The sequence below is a fragment of the Cebidichthys violaceus genome, unplaced genomic scaffold (assembly GCF_023349555.1).
Source record: "Cebidichthys violaceus isolate CVI_PGR_0920_01 unplaced genomic scaffold, fCebVio1.0.p SCAF_14, whole genome shotgun sequence".
Classification (NCBI taxonomy): domain Eukaryota; kingdom Metazoa; phylum Chordata; class Actinopteri; order Perciformes; family Stichaeidae; genus Cebidichthys; species Cebidichthys violaceus.
The window spans coordinates 8661587-8682844 of record NW_027176307.1 but is presented as its reverse complement, the minus strand read 5'-3'; the positions used below and the strand labels follow the sequence as shown (position 1 = coordinate 8682844).

At 42.6% G+C, this 21258-nt stretch overlaps 1 protein-coding gene across 2 annotated transcripts in view; it reads left to right on the top strand.

The window, feature by feature from the left end:
• Window positions 1-603: 603 nt before the first annotated feature.
• Window positions 604-21258, top strand: part of snap25a (synaptosome associated protein 25a) — a 39037-nt gene continuing 18382 nt past the window's right edge. The window contains exons 1-3 of one of the 2 annotated variants that reach the window (XM_068708697.1): window positions 604-783; window positions 18723-18866; window positions 20755-20796. In XM_068708697.1, coding sequence (XP_068564798.1) covers window positions 18795-18866; window positions 20755-20796 — 114 coding nt within the window. In that variant the 5' untranslated portion in view covers window positions 604-783; window positions 18723-18794. The remainder of the gene's footprint in view (window positions 784-18722; window positions 18867-20754; window positions 20797-21258) is intronic. The other variant, XM_068708695.1, reaches the window with a different exon arrangement.

Genomic DNA, 21258 nt, shown 5'->3' with positions numbered 1-21258 from the left:
TCAATTGCCACACATGGGCATTGAGGGGCCCCAGGGCATGAAACCCACTTTACCTGAGTAGAAATCCATCCTCGATCACCACACCAGGCGGTGAAGTATGATTAGTCATTCTAGTAAACACCTCTGACGAGTCATGCTGCTTTGATTTAATATGCATAGTAAAGAAGGAGTCCAACTTTGAAAACACCAGTGACAGTGCAATGCTACTTTTTTTTGTTCTGGCACGTGGCCACATATTTTTTTATACCAGTGCCATAATGGAATACCACCTATTAGGTTCAACAAATATCCTGTGTGAAATGACAGGTAAGAAGCAGGTGCCTCAAAAACCATGGATAACCCCGGATAAACCAGCAGCTCTGCGTTAATGAATAAAATAACTAATGTCATTGTTTTCTATAGCGAGAAAACGTACAACATCGACACGTGCCGATGCCCCATTACAACAACAGGAGTTTATGAAGTCTCTCTCCTTCTCCTGACAGATAGCTATAAAAGATGCCTGCTGCTGCTGACGTCAGAAGTGTCCGCCATCTTTGACGAGAGCTGCACTGCTCCAACCCCCCCCCCCCCTCCTCATTGAAGAAGTGAGGAGGAATCATCCAACGCACAGTGCCTTTGCAGCATCCCAGTCCTATACAGAGAGAGAGAGAGAGAGAGAGAGAGAGAGAGAGAGAGAGAGAGAGAGAGAGAGAGAGAGAGAGAGGCTGCTGGTATCGGTTAGCTGTTGATAAGCAGACATTTCCTCCCATACTGTCTGCGGGGCACCGACAACAGGCTCAGGTAAGACTGGAGACAGTTTTTTTTCCTTTCTCTTTAGTCTCATGCAGGTTGAGGTTTAGTGCGCTGGAAGCAGCAGAGGTTTTGTTATCAGTGAAACGCAATTGTCGGACGTGTGGTTAGCGCCAGAACGGTGGCGATGCGTTAGCCTGCATGGTTTGACGGGGAATATATAACAGGTCATTTGCAGTATTGTTCAGTGGGAAGAGAAGGGGTGAGGGAAGGGGAAGAGGAAGAGGAAGGGGAGAAGGCAATGCGTGACCTCCCCGGGTGATAAATCTCAAGCGCGCGGTGGATTGCTGAGAGCGCGGATGCGGTGCGCTATAATGCGTATATTTCCACTGTGGGCGTTTTCAACGTTTCAGCACCTAGGACAGCGCTAGAGCAGGGGAAAAAAATCCCACACAGGAGGAGGCTGACGTGAACGTCTCAGCAGCTCGATGTTGTGTCTGATTCACCGGCCAAAAGCATTTCTCTCAGACATTTTTTATTTTTTTTTGGAAAAAAATCAGTGTCGTGGCTGACTGAGAACCTCATCTCCCACCTCAAAGCTGATAGACGCAGCAGGTAGACCGCTGATGTCGCAGCAAGATGGTGAACAAACATCTGTCGCTCTCGTGTCAGCCAGATGAAAAAACCCACAACAAAAGAAACACACAGCATCCCCGCTGATTTGTTGCGGTGTATGTGCAGTCTGATGAGGAGAATGTCATAGTAAACTGCGCCATGGTGGAAGTCGGTGGGAGGAGGGCAGCCGATATAAACAGGAGGGGGGGGGGGGGGGGGGGGGGGGGGGGGGGGGGGGTGTTGGGGCATGATCCATCACCATGAATGCGTCGCTTCCTTTTATTTAGTTTTTTTTTTTTCATGCAGTGTCTTTGCATCACAAACCCGTGTTACATTTACGTGACCGAGGCATGGGGGGAACTCGAAAGTATGTCCTGCTGGTATAACGGTGGGCTGGGAGGAGGGTTCATGCAAGTAATGGGGGAGAAGCGCGCCGGGAAGGACCACGGTGAAACCCGCACTATGCCACTCCCCCCCCCCCACCCCCCTCATCTCACCATCCATTCATCCACGCCAGACGCACATCGCCCCGCACGCGCTCTGTCTGTCAATCACGCACGGTGTATAATAAAGGCTTGGTGCTAATTTGTGCTAATTTGGTGCCTGAGCGCCCCACATGCGCTCAGGTGTGTATACCAGTGTTGGAGTGCTGCAGGACGTCAGGCTGCATACACACTACATATAAAGCTATGGCACGAGTAGGCTGTGCTATTGCTTCCAAATTAGACCCTATTAGCTATATTGCAAAGGCATGGAGTCCTCTCCCTGCATCATTTGCTGTGTTATGTGTCTTCATTTTCAAATTCCAAACTAAAAACATGTCAATTGGAGAAAAAAAACGTGGTTCGTGTAAAGACGTCTTGGTGAGAAACAAGTGTTTAGTGTGTCGGATTGACGCCCCTGTGCTGCCCATACGCGCACCCATACCACGGCTGCAGCGAGAGGCAACCCGAGCCCCGTGATGCAGAGATAAGAGGCGATCGATGGACATCCAGAGGTTCGACGATGCGGCAGACTCGGCTGTTGGAAGTCCTGTTGATCTGTGTCGCACCTGGGATTAATTAATATTACCATACGTGGGCTGTAGGCCGGCTTATGGTCACCGACTGATGCTGCTGTCACCTGAGGATTGATTGGAAATCATGCAGCGAGCACTCTGACATGGGGATTACATGAACCGAAAGATGCCCTCACATTCCGTTGCTGAGTTTGTGGAGATTTTTGTAACACCTTAGAATAACAGATTTGATCTTAAAGTCAGAAGCAAACACACACAAGTTCAATTCATAAAGGAGGAACATCTTGGACACTGACAGCTCATGACATGGCAGGTTTGAGCCTACAGTATATATATATATATATATATATATATATATATATATATATATATATATAATATATATATATATATATATATATATATATATATATATAGTTTTATATATATATATATAACTATATATATATATATATATATATATATATATATATATATAGAGAGAGAGAGAGAGAGAGAGAGAGAGAGAGAGAGCACAGTAAAGCCCCCCAAAGATGCTCCAGTTGCCATGGCCGCTATACCATGTCGCGTTATGCGGCTTGCACTGTTTGGACTGCAGAGAGGGGGGGAGAGACAGAAAACAGGGAGGGGGTGGTGGTAATGGTGGTGGTGTGTGTGTGTGTGTGTGTGTGTGTGTGGGGGGGGGGGGGGGGGGGGGGCGGCACTACACTGTGAAGGGGCCGCGCTCTCCGGATAAATGGTGACTCACAACACCATCAGCGTGCGCTGATTGTTTCTCAGAAACAACCCGGCCATTGTTCATTTCACTCCGGCGCTTCGACGGCTGCCTGTATTGCACCGCTCTGAAATGGAGCCAAAGCCTCGAGTGTGATCGATGCCGGCGAACACCGAGCCAGGCCGGCCGGCTGGCTGCGCAGTGCGTGTTTTGGTGCAGGTGCGGGTCTCATTTGTTTCCTATATTTAGCAGCTCCTTTTTCTTCATTGATGTTTTCTGATTCAGGCTCTTACGCTAAAACTTCAGGTGATAATCAGGTGTGCAAAAAGACAAAGAAATGCAGAGCAGCATGAGTCTTTCTGGAGTTTTTATGGTTTGAAAGGTCCTTAACAGGCCCAACCACTTACCTCAAGTTAACGTATGCATAAGCAACTACACACATTGACCTCATACTACAGCCACATTAGCCCTCTGAGACAGACTTAATTAAACCTTCTACGATTTTTGCTGATCTTGTGAAGTCTTGGTATTTGTCGGCCTTCACATATCAAACAACCTCTGCATTGTTTCAAGTTTCACACTAGAAGTCTTTATTTTTATGCATAACTAATCTTGGGAGCACACGTCATGCTTCACAACAAGCTGTTTACATACAGGCCTGGATTCCATCTAGAGCTGGAGATAGAAACCAGCTGGACCTGCTCAAAGAGAAGCATCTATGATTCTTTGCTGGAGGGCATTTTTAAAGTGCCCTTGAGCAAAGAACTAGACCACTGCCTCGCTCCCTCTCGTGTAGAGTACTCTTTGTTGTGAACTAAAAGCCCCACTGCAGTTGTCACAGTGCAGTTCAGTTTTTATCTGCATGATGAAACAAAGTCATCCCGGTGGATTCAGCAGAGCTTGTTCTGCTGCTGTCGCATTAGTAACTGTGAGTTAATACCCTGTGGTGGTCAAGTACGCTGTTTCTTTCTCCCTTTTTCTGAACCGCGCCGTCCGTTCTCGGTTCATAGTTCAGAGCCAGAGGAGACATGGCTGCTCTGTCTGAGCAGGGATCGTGTGTGCTTGTTGGAGACATCACATCAGGGGTCCTTTATTTATTTTCAGGATATAGTATGGTCACCATACCCTAGAAAAGATCATTTTATCATCATGACTATAGTAGTATTTACTTTTGTTTTTGACTTAAGGTCAGCTTGTCATCACAATGAAGAAATAGATAAATAAACTTTAGCTACGTAATATGATATTTTACAGACATCAAATCTTTGAAAGGACATTTGAAACAGTTCAAACCGAGGAGACAGAAACACATAGAGGTGATATAAATCTTCTGACAAAGGACTAATCAAGTAAACGCAACACTGCATTTCTAATAGGAAACGTTTGACATTTTGGGAAATAAGCTTATTGACTTTTTGCCGAGAGTTAGATGAGAAGATAGATTCCACTTTTACATCTGTTTGTTAAATGTGAAGCTCCAACCGGCAGCTGGTTAGCTTAGCTTAGCATAAAGACTGGAAATAGTGGAGAATAGCTAGCCATGCTCCCTCCAAAGGTAACAAAATCCAAACAACAACAGATGAAACAAACAAGGCGGTTGTTTTTTACATAACTGTTTCCAGTCTGTAAGCTAAGCTAAAGGGCTAATGCTGGTAGTTTCATGTTTAATAACATACAGGCTTGAGAGAGTCCTTATCAATCTTGTCATCTCCCTAGATTTGTAAATTAGATTAGATTCAATTGTATTGTCATTGCACATAGTACAGGGGCTGAGACAACAACATGCAGTACAAACTCTTTGCAAGAAAAAGATAAAGAAAGTCAAACTGTTCCCGTGATTGAAACGGGGGAGAAGAGCCTTGATTTAGAAGAAACACAGAATCTGGTCTGAGGTTATTTAAAAAAAAAGGCAAAGAGTGTTTGTTTTCTTCCAAGTGAGTGTAAAAAGCTAAGTGGAAGCTAAAAATGGCAAGTCTGGGTGAAAGGCAGAGCTGAGCTTTTTTTTTAAGTGTCCAGTCAGCCCTCGCGGGACGGCCTCTCACTTTCTCAGAGACGCTCTGCACTGCATGCAAACAAAAACACAGAAACAAAATGGCTGCTCCAGAGGCTTCCAAGTAACTGTGCGTTGCTTGCACCATTTTTGTTACATCATCTTTTATTTTGAGACAGCAATAGTTTGTTGCTTTTATGAGTTTTTATTAGAAAGAGACAACATGTTCATGGTTTTATTCTTTATTCAGCTGCTCTTTTCCATATTCGGGACGTTTTCTGCAACTCGTTGCATTGTGTTGGCTGGTTAAATGTTTATCATTGGAGATATGTCACAGATTCAAGCTGCATACTGTGGTTGTCAAGACTCCTTTCAGTGCTCGCAAGAAATCATGACTTCTCTAAATATAGTTTGAGTCATCAGTGTGCCCTCTCACAGAAGTTATTATGACAGCTACAGGAAGCGATACTCTTGCTTTTGAAGCTTTTCTGGAACTGAAAATCCAAAACACTCCTCCCTCTTCTTACCTTTCAAAGACACATTTATGGGACAGTTATCTGAGAGGCCAATCCACCGCGCTGTCAGCCACCGTCATCATTCTGCCATCTGTCCGACCCACTCACGGGATTAGATTGTTATTCCTTTGATAATGAAAGGAAGTTAGGGAGGGAAAAATGGACTTGACTTGAAAGAGAGGGAATGAGAGAAGGGACTGAGATCGAAAGACCGAAAATGGAGACATGGAGAGTGAGAGAAACGGCCGTGACTGCAGTGATTTGAAAAATGTGTGGAAACGAACAGATTGTTGTTCTTCTTACAACTATATATTCAGGTAAATGCCAGACGATAGCCATAAATCTCAAACACCTTTGCAAACGTATGCGCAGTAATACAAAATGTGGGTCTCAGGTTCGACTATGGCCAGCTTAAATTTTGGAGTTCTGTCACTTGTACGTGCGCTTGTGTGGGATATGACACAGACTGCTCCAGTTTCACATTGATCTGTAGCTTCAAACATATCACTTTCACCGCTGCATTAGCCACGGCTTTAGCCGTACTCTATTGTAAAACATCCCTGCACAACCAAAGCTTCCATTTCCACAATAAAAGCAGGCATGGACATCTTATCCCCGCGTCAGTGAAGCATAAAGTCACCAATTAATCTGCTCGGGTCAACACGAATACGCCCTCCGCCCTCTTCATTACATGGCATTGTGTGCTCAGGTGCGGGGACAATACGACTGTATCAGTCTTTCAGTCGGCTTTCATTCAAGGATCAGTGGAGTGTTATGTGTCGTTTTTTGTTGTTGTTGCTGTAGGTCTGTTGGGTCGAGTAATTTATGATGCTGCAGTGCAGCTGAGCGGGGCTCTTGGTGCAGGTTAGCCTGTAGAGCAGGACAGAGGGTACACAGAGGATGTTTCATTCCCTGTTTGTCACACTTTAACTTCATTATGCAGCACACAAAACTGCATTATACCATATGAAGACTGCATACATTATAGGGTGTAATGACATGCATGGTGTGTTGCATTATGGATCTGGTTTGACTTTGTAATGAATTTGGTTTTAGCTTCACAATCGCTACGTAGATATCAAACCTGTCACCTTTCAAATGACATGATATCGCTTTTTATTTTCACTTAGAATTAATCCATAACACTCTGTCTGTAATGCCCATATACAATGTATATTGCAATGCTGAAATGAGATATTTTCTAAGATGAATGTATTCTTTCAGAAGGTGTTTCTCATCTTCTGCCTGCACATCATTTCTTTTCAATGTCTTTGTTTTTATGACTTCTCAAATATTGAACAGGCTCTTCTGTGACACTGAAGTGGCCTGGCTACTGCGGCCCGTGGCCATGGATCAATTAGAGACTTTATAGCGCTGAATGTGTTCTGTTGGACTGTGAAATAAACCTCTGGGGATCACTCATTGGAATTACTTTGTGGTGTACAATTATGCTCCATGCACATCTGTGACCAAAGGACTAATGAAAGACATCAATAGTGATTGGGCATGTCACTGTGGCATCGCCAAAACATTCGTAATTCTGTCTTTGCGTCTGGTTTGAATGTTTCCTGTCTGGGATTCCATCAAACATGCAGATATAAAAAGGACATCTGGTGCATTTTTCAGCCAGAGGGCCTTCACATCTCTCCGCGCTGACGTTTATTGCGTCGTAAAACACAAGAGGTTGTGCTTCTAATTCAAAACAGGCTTCAGATGCCTGTACGTGAGTTGCTTGGTTGATTGTCGGTCATGTGCTCACCTTACCGCCAGCCCCTCAAACCCCTCACCCATTTCATTTAATTTCATTTATTTTGCACAATTCAAACAATAAAATCAAAAATAAACAAACATAACAGAGATAAATGAATATCATAGTGCAGGAAAAGGCAGAAAGCCAACTGGGCTTATTTAAAGCCTCGACCTATATAATATTAAAATTTTACAAAATTACAACCAACATCAAGTACAATATGCATAAGACATTACATAAACAACAAAAGAAATAAAGAAAGAAAGAAAGAAAGAAAATAAAAAAAATAATAATGTAATTGTGACGAGTGTGTGCGAGCATGTGTGTACGTGTGAAAGTGAGCATGGGCTTGTGTTTGTTCAGGGATGTTGGTTTATACACCTGCAGTAACTCCTATAATGGTAATGCTACAAGTCCCCATGAGTGAAAACAACTATAAATGTAATATAACAGCTAAAACAAGAAAGGCATGAACACTAATACATACAAAAAAAAAAAAAAACTGTTACAAAACAGCAATTTGATTTTCTTTTAGGCACCTTTTGAAACATTTTATAGATCACCCCATCTGGACCATCCCACTTCTTCTATTTCAAGGAGCGCCCCTCATGTTTTGCTTGTCAAATGCCGTTTATCCACGGCCCTCTAGCTGCCAAAACTTTATCTGTAATAGCCACATGGGAATAAATGTGGCTCTGAGTGCTCCCGGGGGTCGGCAAATGTTGCAGCTAGGACCCCTTCCATCCACGGAGACTGCAGAGGTGACTGTGAGCACGGGGCTGGAGGCCAGTAGTGGTGCTTGGTGTGGTATGCTTTGCATACTGAAATATGGCCTCATTTTATTCTCTTTTTCCTCCGCGTGTGTGTGTGTGTGTGTGTGTACCACATAAATAGAATAGGAGTAGAACAGACATTCCCTTTCAAATCACCATAGCAGGATAGTCAGAGCGGCGGCCATTTTTATGTGTACAGTTGTCATTGCGACCCACTCAGGTGAGGTTTTGCGATAATGACTAAAACAAAGTAGCCGAAATAAATGAGTAAAAATTAACAACTTAATGTGTCATCCACACACTCTTGTCATAGCGTAGGAAAGCACATTGCTATCAACAGATAAGTGACAACTTTGTTCAGCCATAGACTGTATATAAGAAGTGGACGTAGTCGTCGTGACATCACTGCCGTTTTGAAGCCTTGAGTTCGGCGTTACGGCCGTCGCCATCCTTCCACATTGGCTTCACTCTTCACAACCGGATGCTGCCGCCTGTGTTCGGCTCATTTTCTGTAACCGGTGCAGCAGTAAAGCATGGTGGAATAGCAAGCTACCTAACTAGCCAGCCACCCGTCTCCCCGGAGCTGCGTCTGCTAATCTTTCCAGCTAGCTGTGACAACACTTTACGGCTCAACTTGACATGTGTTGTCACCATAACAACTAACAACAATCGCCATTTTCTTTTGATTGATTGATTAAATCTATTCTATATCTATGGTGTGCACTCAGCGGAGAATTCACAAACGGGTTGGGCAGATTTTGCGGCTGCTTAACCTTTACAAATAAGACAAAAAGAAAGCACCCGCAAAGGATGAAATACACCCCTAACTGCCCTGCCAATACCGTCTTGGTGCTCCTGTGATATTTGCGCGTATTCAAATAAGGTAATATGCAGCCATTTGGCGCAAAATTGAGTCTTTTCTATACGATTGAGCGTCATTGCAAAAACAGTTTGATTCACAAAGATCAGCAACACACAGTTAAAGTGAAATTATTAGTGTCCTGAGATAGTTGGTTGTAACTGGAGCACATTAATATGAGGTGAGGCCCAGACTTTCCTCCACTATAATCATGCCATCTCCTTTACAGTCTGAAGGTGTATATGAAAACACCGACAGCACTGACAGACTGGGATGTTAAATCCCAAACACGGTTTCTCTCTGTGTCACGTTTAAATTCCTTACCTGAAGTTTTGAGGAATGCCTCTGCACCTCGGTCAGGCCCTTTAGCTCGCGGTCTGAAATTTTGTATTTCTTTTTCTCTCTGCTATTAGTCTGCCTACTGTGTTCTTGGCACAAAGGCAACATTTTAATTTTGCCACGTGGATGATTGATATGAGACACAATGACAGGGCAAATTGCACTCAGCTTTGTGAATTTGCTCGTCTGCTCTACTCATCTTCCTACAGTAGCTGAAAATAAACACCTCAGTCTGCACCACTGAGATGCTTTCATCTCCCCGTCTTTTGTTGAATTCTGCTGTGCTCTTCACTTGTTACCAAGGAGCAGAACGCTGGCTGATAAGGAGCGATGCCGTTCAGGACCAATCTGGAGAGGGATGGGATGGAGGGTCAGCCTTAAATCACCAGGCCTGCCCTGTCTTGTATCCTCAGTGTATTTTGTCTTTATTAGTAGATGCAGCGGCAAAGCCAACTTCAAGAGACAATAAATACTGTAGGATGATGACATCGTTTTAACTTCGGTGCTGCATGGTAATGAATGAACTGTCCAGCAGTATTTACATTAACATGCATACATGGGTCATCATGTAGCTATCCCTCAAGCTGTTCAGAGTTATGAAGCTACTCTTTATGAGAGTAGGTGTGTGACTAGAATATCGAGTGAGCAGCCTCCCATCGATGGCAATTTCTGTCATTTGCTGCTGACACTTCCAGAACTTCTGGCTTCCCAGAACCACACAGGATTATAAAAACAGTTTCTTAAACCACAAAGTACAGTACCAGCAGTCACTTCCAAACTGACTGACCTCCACAAACAAAAATACCACAAACCTCTAAATAGCTTAATAAACTGCCATGGGCATGGATAAGATACGTTTTGTACCATTTACTTATGTGTTGTATGACGTGCATTGTAGGATACTATGAGCAGATTATGTTTGAATGTTTGTATCTCTGTGCATGGAGAACACAGGGTCCTTTCCTTGCCTACCTAGTGGTTATAGCGTTCATCATACAGAAGGGTATTTATTCATACATGCCTCTATATTCTAAAGCTGCCTCTCAGCGGTATTCCCACCGAGCTTGAGAAACTGCTTCGGTTCTCTCTGCTCATTTACAAAACAATCCTCAAAAAAAGATCACAAAACATCACTAATAAAACATTACGTTTCAGGCAAATGTTCTCATCTTGTATGCAACCCGTCACAACACTGTGATGTTATCGAGCCATAGGCAGGCTCGCAGCAAGGACTGATGGTTATTACTTTCTGTATGAGCAAATCATCAGTGTAATACTGTATGTTTAGACAGTATATTTTGAAAAATGCATATTGCTGACCACAAAGCATCTGTTTGCTATAACTCAAATATGCAGATTGATTTTAGGTTTGTATGCAGATTTGTTTTTGATAAGTGTGTGTGCGAATGGTATTTCATTTTATATGGCTGCTGTTTTTTGTTTATGGTGATGGACTTTTGAAGCAATGTTTTTCCGAACATGGGATAGGGATGATCAATTAATTTCTTAATTATTTTCTCAATTAACTGATTAATAGTTTGGTCCACAAAATGTAAGGAAATATTTTATTTCAATTTTCAAAAGCCCATGTTGACATATTCATATCGCTTGTTTTGCCTGACCAACAATCCAAAATCACAATATATTTAGTTTAATGACAAAGAAACCAGTTAATTTGTTGAGGGCATTGTGTGTGCTCTATGTAGCTGTACATAAACACAGTGCCTTGAGCTAAATGTTGGCTTTAGCATGCTAGCATGTTCACAAAGGCATTGTAGTCAAAATTAATTATCATGTGTAACAATTATCATGTTCCATGTCCCTTTTCAGGATAGCGTGTTGGCATGCTAGCATTTGCTAATAGTGGACCGACTGATCAACGGCCCGCACGACATACCAACATTCCTACATTCCAACATTCCCATGTCGCTAGCATGGCTAAAAATGACTTATAGGTGCTAAATTTGATATTCAGAGCATTAATATAGCAGCAAATAACTATTTGCAATATTAAGGATGGACGTGAGTCTCTCCGTTGTGCCCCACTGGCTAGCTAATGTCTGCCTCTCTGCGGTCATACGGCGGTTACAGCTGATAACTCCCTCCCAACTGATGGTGTCGTCACGAAACGTACCCACCCTCTGGTTCCCAGCTTAACACTGTTACCTCTGTCAGTGCTGTTGCCATTGTTTGCCCTGTTCGTGCTGTTAGCACCGTCTAGCTGCAGGCTCAGCTGTCACCATATTGAGAGCCATGTGGAAGCAATAAAAATACTCTGAATTCTTTATAGAGAACCTTAAACAATGAATCTATTATCAAAATACTTTCTGACTAAGTTTCTGTTGATGGATACGCAGACTAGTCATTTCACCTCTAGTTTCATTTTCCTCCTCAAATGAAATTGAGTGCATGGTGTTCTTCTGGGGGCCACAGTGGAGAGAGTCATGTGATTCACTTTCACTATCTCAGGAGCTTTTGAAGTGTCTGAAGCAGGTAGCCTGCACTGTTATGATCCTCCACCTCCTGCTCTTTAGCCATGTGTTTGTGAGATGTGGATGGTTACAGTGGGGGCCAGATGAATAAGTGATGGGGTCTTGGACTTCTCTGGTCAATAATGCATGGCCTTCTTTGTAGAGCGGGGCCACCGGGATGTCGCTGCAGCACTTAATGCTAGCTCCTCTGTAGAGAGAGAGCTCCAGCTGTAGTGACACACTGGCTTGCTGTGTAATGTTACATCATTGTTGTTATTAGTCAGGCTTGCCAGGGTTCCTGGAAGGGTAGCGTCACCTCGACGTCATGGTTTTAATGCGTAAAAAGCATTTTAAAAGCATTGGATATTATTTTACATGTACCATTTCATAAATATTTATAAAATCTGTGCCTAACTGTATCAATCCCACTCGATGAAATCTCTTTCAAAGACAAAGGAAAACGTTTGATGCAGGGACAGAGATGGAGCATCTGGTACTGAAAGCAAACAAAATGGCAGCAAGCATGCACGCACTTGGAGCAAGAGAAGACAGAGACACACGCGTTCAACTCCATGTGCATAAAAAAGATCTATTGTCTCTCTTGCCACAAGCCTCATTAAAGCACTACAGTGTCTTACATTTGTGGTAAGTCTTACAGCCCTTCAAATATATCCATAGTAAGTATTCAGATGGATAATAGGCTGTAAAGAAGACTATTTTGCAATAATAGCACAACATTTACAAAAGTCTTCTTAATTTTGTCAGATTTTTCTCTTAATCACATTTTAAAACTGAAAAAGGGGAATTTCTTTTGCATTATATAATATTTTTTTTAATGACAAAACATGACTTGTACTAAGCCTGAATGATGTAGTGTACTACGATCTATATTTGGCAATGGTAATGTCAGATTCAGTCAGATTCTATACTGATTTTATATTGATGCACAGTGTATCGAAATTACTTTTGTAAAGGTTTGGTACAGTCCGTGCTCTCTTTTAGTAAAGTAAAAAGGAAAGAGCTGAAAAAAGGGAAAGAGCAGGGAGACAGTGGGAGAGTATGAAGGAGAGGAGAGGATGGTTGTTAAAGAAGATGAAGAGGAAAAGAGAGGGGAAAGTGTTTCGACGGAGCAAGTCGGCGGGGCTGGTAATCTTCTCATGGTAGAATGTGATTGGACAGGGTGTGAGATATGCCGTCCTCGGGGTGCAATCTGCGGGGGAATGGAAATAAGGGCATCTTCATATCTTGTGTTATCGTTTCCATGGAGTTTCGTGTCACTCTTGAGGTAGTAAACACATGATGAGTGGATGGATGGAGAGCGAGAAAGATGAATGGTCAATGAAAGACTTATGGAGTTCTTTTTTTGCTAGTCGTATAGTGCATACATGCAGGTATCTAGCTGTGCTGCGCATCCAGTTATTCCAAATACTGTTGATGAATGCGCAGTGCTCGGCCAATAATTCCCCTGAACCCTGCCACGCTAGTCATATATCACATTTACAGCACCTTTTTCCATATATATTCGTCGTAGTGCTCACCACACTCAGCATGAATGTAATACAGTGTATGTGTATATTCCTGCACATAGATGAGTTTATGGGTTTAGTGCACTGTGCCACAATCTACTTGTGTATTTTTAATTACCTAGAGGTTGATCTTGTTCTTTATTGTCTTCCGGTTGACTTGGAGTCAAAAGGTCAGGGAGTCAGCGTCATGATGACAAGCTGATAGAAACACAGGAGCAGAGGGCATGTGGGTGTGTGCCAACACACAGTGGCAGACTAAATGAACAGAGGAGATAGATATGGTGGCTGTATTTCCCCCCCGAGTTGCGGATGTTTGGTGGCAATAAAGAAGTTGAAGGATTCAATCCGTGCATAGCATTCCTCACACTGACAGACGGAAAGCAACACGCAATACATTATAAAGATCAAAGATTACTGAAGTCTGATTACAAGATAAAGTGATTGCTGCTACTGATCAAATGAACTAATTTTGTTTCATAAGTAAAGCAATTACTCATTTGAGTGGGCAACGTATTTGTTCCTAATTACCACTAGTTTGTAGCAGCGACTAGACAAAAGAAAAAATATTGATTGCTTGCATAATTAGCGTAGAGGTCCTAAAAGTGTGCATGCATGGCAGTTGATTGTTTTATGTCTCTCCAGAAGCAGATATTTTAAGATTATTCTGATGTTATTGTTAATATTGGACAAGCAAATTAGAGGTGCTTCACAAAACAGCACAGATAAACATCCAGATGAAATATTCCTTGGTTTGATTGGTCATAAATGTATCTTCCCCCCACTTTATTACCCAAACTGTCTTTTGATGATTAATTAAAAATAAGAAGTGGGCTAGCCAACATTTAATCAGATAGGGATCCACAGATTAATGGGTGTGCTTTGAGAGGGAGTACTTTATGGATGACCGGGCAGCCTGCTGGTTAAAGATTCTGGGACTCAAAGGTCATCGGATTGATCCTTGTAATGGTTTCTCTCACAAGCATTAAACTCTGTCAAGTGGTCTCTATCTGCTTTGTCGCTGCTAGTTTCTCTGGATAACAGAAGATAAAATGTGGCTCTGCATCAGCGCATGAATACATTGTTTCCAACATATCTGTATGGGACCAGAGGCAAACAACAGTGGAGAGCACTTTTTATTTTTACAGTTTTATCTCAGTGCAAGTGTAAAAAATTACTTTGAACCAGACCTCTCAAATATAATTTAATTTAGTTTTTTCACTTTCTGTACATTTATTTCTATTCAAAAAACAGAAGAAGCAGCAATAGATAATACAACCAAAGTCAGATTATTGTTAAAAATCTTATCACATGACCCAACTGCCTTACAAGACAGCTGATAAACGAAAGCACAATATTGGTTTTTAACTCAAGCATCACTTATTTAGCCTTTTTTCCAGAGCTTTTGGCCATACAGTCTTCTTCAGCTCGCTCAGATGACATCACAGAACTTTGCTCACTGAAGATACGGTCGAAAGTTCTGGGAAAAGCCTTGTAAACTCAGTAGCCAACATGCTATCAAACAAATGATGTATTTAGAAGTAACCAACAACACTATTTTAGATCATTCTTTCATTATTAGTTCAACGAATAATTAAACGAGTAGCTTTTCATTAATCTGACCAATTCTCTTCTAGTAACCAATTGTTTCTATTGTTAATCAAGCAAAGAATGTCTATACTGGTTCTACATGCACTGGTGGATATCATCATAAATCCTTCACTTTAACTGTAATAAAAAATGCATTGATTATAAAAGCATGTTATTACGTAACGGCTGCTCCACCAGTGTTTTGCATCTCCTCTTGAGAAAACTTAATGACAAACTAGTCCCAGTGCTGAAAGCAGGCAGTGCTGAGGGCAGCTAAGATACAAAATGCAAAGCTTGTAATTGAGACGTAACGCAAAAGCTCAGCGTGGCCCGCTAAACACTGAATTGCCCGAATTTGGCTGCGTAACCGGACGGGCAGGCGACGGCGCCCCCACTCTCCTCCCTCAGCGAGGCGCTCTGAAGACTGCTACTCATTCCGACTGGATTCAGACACTAAGCGATGCGCTGCACAGTCTGAGGTTTATGTAAGCAAACATGGCCGCTGCTGCTGTGAAGCGGTGCAGGAGAGCGAAAGGAAGGGAGAGATGGAGGGAGAGAAGTCGAAGCATGAGAGAGATGTGATAAACACGATGCATAAATATAACGGATTCCGATTCAATGTGACACATTTTATTGGCTAAATAGTGGAAGCATGTGTGAACCGGCCTCTGAATGAATGCTGCAAGAAAAAATGAGCCTTTACACAACGCAGGGCTTAATCATCACCATGCAGCTGTTGATCTGAGGACGTGTACCTGACTGAATCCATCTGCTGAGACGAATGCAGAGGAATCTATATACCACCCGGGGAGGCTTTATTGATTCAGACCATGGCGTGCTGGGATATTGCCGTGGCAGTAAATAATGGCTTCATATCATGTGTGTGTGTGTGTGTGTGTGTGGCCAGCAGATGTTGTTGATGAACATCTCTGAACACACGAGTGGGTGAGGCAAACACAGAGGGTGCAGCAGGCACCTCGGGGGCAGAATATCTACCAGACTGTTCGCTAAGTCACCATGATGAGACACGTCCAGCTGGACGAAGCCGTCTCTCCAAGACGACGAGCAGACTCTCACTCCTTTACTTGATGAGTGCTCTTCTGCCGTATTGTTCTGGTATTCAGATCACTGAGGAGCATTCGATTTGGGGAATCTATTGAGTGAGGGAGATTTTTCTGTGTTCGTGCCATTTTGGATATAGTGGTCTCATAAAGACACTTCATTACTTTAAAGACATTGATTCTATGAGGTAAATCTGGGGGATTGCTTTATTCTGTGTGTTTTAGGAGTACAGCATACAGTGCATTCATGTCTCAAGGGTTGCAAACAGACTGGATGGTCTGTTTAGGTGTTTAGTGCCATTATTTTCTATGCATTTACTTTACTACCAAAATCCTTAATCAATACACGCAGGAATAGTTTAAGCAGATTTGTATCTTTTGGATTACAAAAGTTTGTCACAGGGTAGCATCCCGCACAAGTACATTTAGAAACCCCGATGTGCAAGTGGAGTTGGTTCCTTGAGTCCAAATGTCCTCTGCTGATTGTGTTTGACAGGACATAACCAGTGCAGCGGTGAGCCAACACGGTGTCCTCTTCGCCACCCAGGTGCCCTAATGAATGTGTTACTTAACATACTGAGACTGAAGCTCAAATCTGTGCCTTTAACCAGCTATAACTGATTTTTTCGGCCTCTTCTGAGGCAGCAGAAACAAACTGTAAACACATCGGTTTCATGTCCTTGCAAAATTGACATGGTAATAATTTTACTAATTTTCTGAGTTTGTTTCTATTCGTGACACCTTTCACACGCACGTAGTTGTGATGCATTTTTAATATGAGACATTATTACAGTGGTCACATACATACAGGTAAACACATGAAATGTGACATCTGCATTTAACCATGCTCCTGTCTCGCTCAAAGACACTTTAACAGGCAGACGGTAGGAGCCGGGGATCTGACGACCCACTCTACCCACTGAGCCACATCCGCCCCGAAATATTGATTATAGCTGCTTCAAACTATAGAAACTTTGAACCCTGTCATTACAAATAAATTGACAGCTCCCCTTATCAATAGTAGACCATTAGAGAGCAGAAAGACAGCCTCCATATAATGTGCTAATCAAGTCGTCAATGGATAAAATGTCCTTTGATAGTTTCAATGTTTGATCAAGGTTCAGTATCAGCTTTATGTTGGAGGAAATGTGGGATGACTGGAGATCATTCACATATCTGCTGGGTCTGTCCAGCACTGCAGGGATGCTGGCAAGATATAAAAGAGGAGATTGAAAAAAAGAAATAATGAAAAATGCCGTCCCAGTGGATCCCATGTTAATTTCCACTTATATACCATGCATGCTTCTACTGATTGCTAGAAAAATTATAACTGTAAAATGGAGGAAAGCACTTCGCCGAAGCAAACTCAATGGACTCATGAAGAGACTAAAACAAGCCTATGCGATACAGTATATGATGTGTGATGTGTGCAGTCTGAGCTTTTTCTATGTGGGGATGACAGCCTCCTAAACAACGGGCTTTTGTAAAGCTGCGGTTTGCTGTTGATTTTAGTGGCACTACTAGTGGCTCTGTCATATTTCTGTCACTCTTTTCATTTATCTCAGACTGTCCATAAAAATATGTTGCTCCCTATTTTAACAGCCAATGAGTCATCATTCATTATTCCCCCCCTGGATAGTAGTAAAGGCCATTGTTGCAGCAGGATTACCGCTTAGCCAGAAAACGGTGTAAAGGAATCACATTCGATTCTTATGGGGGTTTAAACAATTCGGATGCTTGTTTGTGAGGACGTCTCGTAGCCATATCTACGGATAATCTCTAACTCATCTGACACATGACAAGTTTCATGATCGTCTTCAGAGTTTGCTAGCGGTAAATCCTACATCTGGAGAGGCCCTAACTGTTTGGCTTGTGGCGCTAGCCTCTCGTGACCTGCAGAGGAGAGGGAAGGATCAGCTAAAGAGCCAACAGGCTGTTTGGGTGTCTAATCCTAACCCTGTCTGAGGCTGGCATTCCTCCGCAAACAAACCTGCCCCCTTCCCATTCATTCCCCAACAAACAAACACCGCTGCTGGGGTTGCTGCTGGGGTTGCTGCTGGGGTTGCTGCTGGGGTTGCTGCGGCGGCGGCGGCGGCGGCGGCTTCTTAATCCTCCATTATACATCCTGCAACGGTCAACAGAGACTTGGGAAATAGAAGCTCTGATTCCAACTATTTAATTTGGCCCATTTTGTTGCTTGCTCTTTTGTCCTCTCGTGTTTTTCTTCTCACCCCTCCGGAATATGTTTTTCATTTTGTACCTTCGGCTTTCAGCTGCTGCTGTTATTCAGAGCGGCTTGAAGCCGGTGGCTAGGGAGGAGTGTATCACCTTGCCCAAGGGCATCTTGACAGGGCACAAGTGATGATGGATGTATTTAAACGGTTTAATTAGTCAGTCTGAGTTTGTCTTGAGTCATAACACTACAGTATTAGCTATTGTTAGAATGCGTTTATAGGAACCTTTTAGAATCCTTTACATTTTCGGTCAACATTGGCCCGTCTGAGCCTGATATTCTTCTGCAATTGTCTGCCTTTTGTCATTGTTTGTCTTTTTATAATCCTCCATTTACTGGAAGCAAGCGTTTTAAGTATTGTTCCTTTAGAGAGGAGACCGTGAATGTATGATGTCGGGGATTTGATTTTCATCATTACCAAAACCATATTTTCCATTTTTCATCTCTATTTCAATAGTCAAATGATCCAAGTTCTCCATCACCCCAAGACTTGTTCATGCCTCATCCGTCCTTTTCTTGTGTTTTGTCTCTCCTTCAGCCCTCCCCGAACTCCCACTAGGATCTTCTCTTCCCTGTTGGAGACCTTCTCCACCCCCCACATCCAGCAGCCATGGCAGAAGATGCGGACATGCGCAATGAGCTGTCAGACATGCAGCAACGCGCTGACCAGCTGGCCGACGAGGTGAGAACACGCTTGCTGCATCCAGGTGGTTTCAGTTGCAATGGTGCACAGACATGATGGCAAGCGCACATCTATGCACACTTACCCACGGAGTGGACTCGAGCACATTCATACGCATACAAATGAGAGGCACATGAAGCGTACATTAGAGGGACTTTGAAATGGCGGATCTTAAAACATGACCATAATGTGGAGGATAAATATAATTTATTAAAATAGTAGCGACAGCAAAAGGCCCTCTTTTTATTATTTTCCTAATCTAAAAGCTCAAAGAAACCTCTTAACTTTAACTGGATTTTCACATTGTGTAGGATGTTTTATACCCTAAAAAAAATATGTAGTTCTGTCCTTGAACGCATAAAAATATCAATGATACAGCACTATTTTATGTGTGTTTGTGTGCGTGTGTGTGTACCTGCATCATGCGTTTTTACATAACACTGCACAACAACGTGTGTGTGGGACACAAATGTGTGCCAACGTGTGTGTGGCACACAAATGTACACACTCATGAATGCAAATTTGCAGAACTAATTGCGGGAGTGTGTCCGTATGTTCATGTGTAGGAATTCATCTGTGTGTGTGTGTGTGTGTGTGTGTTTCAGCAGCATGGAGAGTGAGACAAAGTCTCAAGTCATGGCCCAGAGCACATAAGTCCACACCCCTTCCAGCTTCACATATGACTCACACTGACACAGCTGAGCAGAATATTAAACACACACACACATGCGTGAACAAAGGGCAATGCACAAAATGGCGGCGTCAGAATGACAGTTTATTTCCTCTGTTGCACTGACGTACATGAGCTCAAGGGTATTCTGGTTGCTTTACTTTAGATGAAAAGAGAGCGATTGGACCACAAAAATGGCCTCTCAAATCCCCACACACTGCCTCACCAAACACCTTCTCCAGCCGCCACCGCTCCGGGATCAGCAAGGCGAAGCTGTGTCCTTAGCCGTGTTTCCATTCACATATTTCAACACGCATTTTGAAGTATCGCATTAGAAAAGCTGTATGGAAGCAACAGAATTCAATAAAGTGTCCGAACGTTTAATTCGAATGACTGATCACAGCTGTTTCTGCTGTCGCCGTCTTCTTGGTTATCTTCATAATGTGCAAATACTCTGTCTGCAGAAATCATGACAGGCTGACCAAAATAAAGAACAATTAAAACAGATTCCTGAAAACCTATCTCCATTTTCTCTCGTAGTTGGTTAGATGGCCAAGTCCATTTGTTTTGCCTGCTGTCTACAACCTCTACTTCTTCTTCTACACCATTTACTGGCAGATTACAGCCATGCGTAGCCTATTGTACCGACTTCTGACCAAACTACGCAGTGGCAGAGTTTATTCTCTCCTAACCAATCGATAGAAACACATCTTTTTTTTCAAAGCATGCTTTTATTGCAAGAGTAGAGCTGCTGTATTCTAGAGTAAATCACTGCTGATTAGATCTCAAATGTGCTTAGAAAGAAATTAATTTTGCTCTCAAATCCAAATCATTGTAAGCATCCAGTTGATTGACAGCATGAGAATAACCTTCTCAGAAGTAGGTCACCGTTACAGCTACGTTCAGACAGCGTGTCTCTGTGAGTTCATGTTGAGTTCATGTCGATAAACGTCGGATATTGATCCCCTCAGTGTCCCGCTGATTGCTCAAATTGACTCCACTTTGTTGTGATACGAGCTCGCTTATGCTCGATTCAATGAACATACATACAATCAACATACTTTAGACAAGAGATTGTGATTATTCTTTTTTTATGTTACCACAGGAGGACTCCATTGATTCACCATCTTGATGTCAAACGGCACTGTTTCCTGTATGCGAAGGCTCTAACTGTTTGAATCATGTCATGTCATTAATGTATCTTTTATTTCTCCACAGTCTCTGGAGAGCACTCGTCGTATGCTGCAGCTGGTGGAAGAGGTAAGAAAATGAATCAAACTTTGACTTCATTGATGAAATATGACGACAATGAATGCAGGGACGCATTGCGTCAAGTGATTGTTGTTACAGTGTTCGTAGTTTGAAGGCCATTTCATTTGATCCTGTCTTTCTGTCATTGAAATGTTAATTTTAGCAATTTGGAAAGGGAGGAGTGACTTCAACCAAAATAGCAGGCACACAGTTAAAATACATGGTCATACTTTGTCTCTACAAAGTATGACCTATTTTGAGTACTCAATGTGTGAATCTGAGGAAGCCAGCTTTTACACAGTGTCCCCCATTATTCTAATTTTTCAACAAAGAACACCATGCTGTTCAGTATACAATAGAGAGAAAAGCAGCTAGGACACCAGTGGAAGACAGTAGGTCGTCTCACACGAGAGGAGTTGGAGCTGTCCTGGTACAGCGAGGACAGTGAGAAGTCCCTTGTTAACTTTGGAT